The sequence below is a fragment of the Eimeria acervulina genome, genomic scaffold (genome assembly GCF_000499425.1).
Source record: "Eimeria acervulina Houghton genomic scaffold, Eah_scaff660, whole genome shotgun sequence".
Classification (NCBI taxonomy): Eukaryota; Apicomplexa; class Conoidasida; order Eucoccidiorida; family Eimeriidae; genus Eimeria; species Eimeria acervulina.
In genome coordinates, this window is record NW_013547215.1 from 1 (window position 1) to 5,000 (window position 5,000).

Sequence of the window (5,000 nt, forward strand, 5' to 3'; positions counted from 1 at the left end):
CTCTTCCGATCTATATATATTTATACTTATATATATTAAACACAAAACAAATAAACGAAGAAAAGCGAAAGACTGACAACACGCAGATGCAAAACGAAGAAAAAAACAAAGACAGAGAATGAAAATAAACAAAGATGAAAATAAAACAAAAAGAAAAAAAACAAACTAAAATATAAATAGAAATAAAAACAAACAATCTAAATAAAAATAAAAGAAGAAAGAGAAACAAAGATAAACAAAGAAATGAAGAAGGCAAAGAAAAAAACAGAGACTGAGAAGAGACAAGTCTTACGTAACGCCAATCCCCAAACTGCTGCAGCAGCAGCAGCTGCTGCTGCTGCTGCAGCAGCTGCAGCAGTAGGTGCAACAGGTGCAGCAGCTGCAGTAGTAGATGCAACAGGTGCAGCAGCTGCAGTTGTAGATGCATCAGGTGCAGCAGCAGCTACTGCAGCAGGAGTTGTTACGGCAGAAGCAACAGCTGCAGCCGGAGCTGCTGCTGCAGAACCAGCAGCTGCAGCAGCTGCTGCAGCAGATGCAGCAGCTGCAGCAGGAGCTGCTGTTGCAGATGCAAATGCAGTTGAAGGCTGCAGCGGGTTCCGGGGTTGAGGGTTTAAAGGAGGAGTACCTAAACAGTCAAACCCTAAACTGGTGGTTTCAGGTGCAAGGGTTTAGGGTTTAGGGTTTAGGGTTTGAGTCGCTTCAAGAGATGCATGAGATAAATGGCGCTGCTTAGCGTCAGCAAACCACCAGCCTGCATATACACACGAAAATAAAAACGGTTTTCTCCTCTCTAAACCCTAAACCCTAAACGGACGCAGGGGTTGCTGCAGCTGCGATTGCTGCTACACTAACAGCAGCCGCAGCAGCAACAGCAGCGGCAGCAGCAGCAACAATAGCAGCGGCAGCACCGCCACCACCATCAGAAACAGCGGCAAAAACAGCAGCAACAACAACATCAGCAGCAGCAGCATCACAGGAAGCGGCAGCAGCAGCAGCAGCAGAAGCAGCAGCAAAAGCAGCAGCAGCAACAGCACCGCAGGAATCAGCAGCAGCAGCAGCAACAACAACAACAGCAGCATCAGCAGCGCCAGAAGCAGCAGAAGCAGCAGCAGCAGAAGCAGCAGCAGCAGTATCAGCAGCACCAGAGGCAGCAACAGCAGCGGCAGCAGCAGCAGCAGCAGCAGCACGAACCTGATGCAGGACCCCTAGCTCCGTTGGTACATAATAACAAACTGTTAATATCCCCAGCAGCAGCTGCAGCGACGTCATTGCTGGCAGCAGCCTCATGGCTGTCTGTAACGCAAACCCTAAACCCTAAACCCTGAATCCTAAACCCTAAACCCTAAACCCTAGCCCCGAATTTCCTTTTAAAGATGAGCCAATACAACCAAGCATTGAGTGGGGTCTCTCAGCGCGACCAAACCCCTTCTGAATCCTAAACCTTAAACCCTAAACCCTAGGGGTGGCTGGCTAGCATACCTTAACAGCTGCAGGAAAGGGTTTGTGTTTATGTTTAAGATAAAGAATAAAAGAGAAGACGAGGGTTGAGTAAGCGAGAAGACGGTGCAGGAACTGCACAGTCTCAGGGTTTTCAAACAGCCGCCAAACCGTCATTCCAGGTGCATACACCTCAGGGGGCACCCAGCTGCACACATTCACAAACCCTAAACCCTAAACCCTAAACCCTAAACCCTAAACCCTAAACCCTATACACAGGGGTACGCAAAAGAGGCTCTCTGGAGGTTTAGTGGTTAGCAGCAGAGAACCAGGTGCTATCGATGGAGTTAGAGGCATCCTTTAAGGGTAGGGTTAGGGTTTAGGGTTTAGGGTTTAGGGTTTGGGATACTGATCCCCCATCTTGGGCCAGGTGTTGCAGCATCTGCCGGCATCGTTGCCTGCAACGAAAGCCCCCGAGGAGAAGGTAAGTGCAGCAATGGCTGCAAATGCATGCGCATCTTTACGTGCTGCTGCTGCTGCTGCTGCTGTTGCTGCTGCTGTTGTTGCTGCTGCTGCTGCTCTCGCCGGGGTAGGCAGCAGCAGCGAGAGCGTCTGCCACAGCAATACGGTGTACAAACCCCCAGCCATCAGTAGGTGAAAAGCCAAGCGATAAGGAGAAACCCTTTTCAAAACACATACAAACCCTAAACCCGAAACCCTAAACCCTAAACCCTAATGGCGCCTCCTTCGTATCCACCACCTCACGGCAGGCAGCGGCTAAACCCTAAAAGCAAAGAGCCTGAAACTAAAACGAGGGTTTAGGGTTTAGGGTTTAGGGTTTAGGGTTTCTTGCAGTGCATAGACCCCCGAATTTGACAGCCGGCACTCCAGGAACTACAAAGCACCCACACAGCTAGGGTTTAGGGTTTAGGGTTTAGGGTTTACCTTGGGGTTTTGACTTCCGTTTGAGGCTCTTGAAACCCTGATCGGACCATCCACCAACCTACGAGGCCCTGGACGCCTCCAAGTGCTCCGCACACTGAGCGCACATACCCTAAACCCTAAACCCTAAACCCTAAACCCTAAACCCTAAACCCTAGCATCAAGAGGAGCAGTGTAGCGGAAATCTTCAAGGCGGGGGTTGTTTGCGGGCGCCTTTTCTGGGCTAGACATTCCAGGCCCTGTGTTTAGGGTTTAGGGTTTAGGGTTTACGAATGTGTGAGTTTGAACACAAGAGAGGGTTTAATACGACGCATGCAGCGGTTGATTCTCTGCATGTCCGGCGCTACATTTACGATTTAAGGTTTAGGGTTTAGGGTTTAGGGTTTACGCACGGGTCAGCTTGAGAGCAAGAGGGGGTTTAATACAGTGTGTAAGAGCGCATGCACACATCCCTAAAGCGAAGAAAACCCCGAGGCCTCTGCCTAACCATCTATGCATCCATTCAACAAAATAAATTTTTTTATATTCATCGATCGTCATGCCGTTGTTTAATTGCAGATATTCAGGTGTATGCTGAGGTAACAGAAAACACCCGCAAATTATTCGGGTGTATAGGCAGATCCAGAATCAGCAAACAAAATATACTAAAGTAATAATAATAATAATAATAATAATAATAATAACAAACACATTTTAATATGACTGCCCATAAAATAAACAAACCATAAACAAAGCAAAAAAATCCAAGCAAGCAGACCAGCCAACCTCCAAACCCTAAACCCTAAACCCTAAACCCTAATTCTAAAGCAAGTACAACAGACCCAACAGAAGCCAATGCAGCGCGCGTGAATGAATAGAGTATGAAGATTAGGGTTTAGGGTTTAGGGTTTTTGAAAGCTGTTTCCTCAACAGACGCAAGGGCCCCTATAGTGCCGCGGGTTGTTTAGGGTTTAGGGTTTAGGGTTTAGGGTTTAGGGTTTAGGGTTTACCTTGTACGCATTAAACTCCTTCTGCCATTCTTCATCCGTTGAAGGCCAGCGAGTGCCGCATAAACGCCACGATGTCATCGATAGGCCGCTCTCACTTAGCCGAGTAAAACCCCCGAACAACACCAGTCCAAACACCCAGCAAGTGCAGCCTATACGCAAACCCTAAACCCTAAACCCTAAACCCTAAATCCCCAAACAAGAACAAACCAAACACCCAAGACGCATACCCTCACGCAGAAAGAAGGCAACACTAAACCCTAAAACACCAATGAAAGAACACCCACTGTGTGCAATATACACTCGAAACCCTAAACCCTTAACCCTAAACCCTAAACCCTAAACGCACCCAGCAGCCAGAGGCCCACAGGGAGCCTGTATCCTTCCTTTACAAATCTGCAGACTCAATCAGCACAAGATCTCGAGCGAATGATTCTGCTGCTGCTGCTGCTGCTGTTGCTGCTGTTGCTGCTGCTGCTGTTACTGCTGTATATATTTTTGCTGCTGTTTCTCAGTTTGTTTGTCTCTACCTGTCTGCTTCAGCGAAGGGGTTCTCCGTTTGTTGTTTGTTTTCTTCTTTAGTATTTTTAAAACTCTGCTGCATATTATTATTGGTTGAAGATGCAGGAGTAGAGGCGTTGGGGTGTACAGGCACCTCAGGTATGTGCGCATTGTTGAGGTGTACAGCAGCAGAGTGAAAACCACTTTTATTATTTATTTTAATAAACATTTCTGATTGTCTGCATGCATCAAAGCCAGAGTAAAGGCTTGGAAGAGCTCCCCCTTTGCAGCTTGCGGTGTACAGACACCTCGTAAGATTAGTTGAGGTGTATGCCCAGCTATTGTAAAGACCTGCATAATGAAGAGGCTTGGGGTGTATAGACAGTCTATTGTAAAGACCTGCATAATGAAGAGGCTTGGGGTGTATAGACAGTGCAGCAGCAAAAGAATGTCGATAAGAGAAGAAAGGCTTCCTTGCTGCTTGCAGCAGCGAAGGAAAGATATACACCCCAACACCCTGCATTGCCGTTCAGGGTTTAGGGTTTAGGGTTTAGGGTTTAGGGTTTAGGGTTTAGGGTTTAGCGTTTACGGTTGAGGCAGCACTGGCCATGGCGGCTTCCTCCTTTTAATACAAGCAACTGGATATACACCCCAACGAGAAAACAGATAAAATAAATATAAAAACAAAAATATTAAAACAAATATTATTTACAACGCCTCAACCACCAACTTTACCTTCGGATCGATGGGGCCCCTCAAGGGGCCCCCTTGGGGGTTTAGGGTTTAGGGTTTAGGGTTTAGGGTTTGAGAGCGTCATCTTCTATCGAAGTAAATAAAATCTTAAGAACAAAGCTGTTTCTTTTTTGTTTCTCAAATAAATAAATAATTAATTAATTTCTTTTTTATTTTTTTACTTGTAATTATGGAGGCCCTGTAAGAATAGCCCTGAGGGGGTTTGGGTTGAGAGGTTTTCTTAGCTTTGATTGCTAGGGTTTAGGGTTTAGGGTTTAGCTGCAGCTATTGTTAAGGCCTTTGTATATTGTGCATTCCGATAAAGAAACCATTTGAATATATATATTAACTAGCTAGTAAAAATAAATAAACAAATAATGTATTTGTTTATTTGTTTTATAT

General features: G+C 46.1%; 1 protein-coding gene across 1 annotated transcript; it reads right to left on the reverse strand.

Annotated features, from left to right (window-relative positions):
• Positions 1–1,367: 1,367 nt before the first annotated feature.
• Positions 1,368–4,271, reverse strand: EAH_00045730 (cytochrome C oxidase assembly factor COX15, putative; the record flags this gene model as incomplete). The annotated part of the gene is made up of 8 exons (XM_013391571.1): positions 1,368–1,428; positions 1,574–1,645; positions 1,847–2,119; positions 2,383–2,476; positions 2,772–2,861; positions 3,129–3,144; positions 3,369–3,517; positions 4,175–4,271. The coding sequence occupies 8 exons, from the start codon at positions 4,269–4,271 to the stop codon at positions 1,368–1,370; spliced, it is 852 nt and encodes a 283-aa protein (XP_013247025.1).
• Between the last annotated feature and the right edge of the window lie 729 nt (positions 4,272–5,000).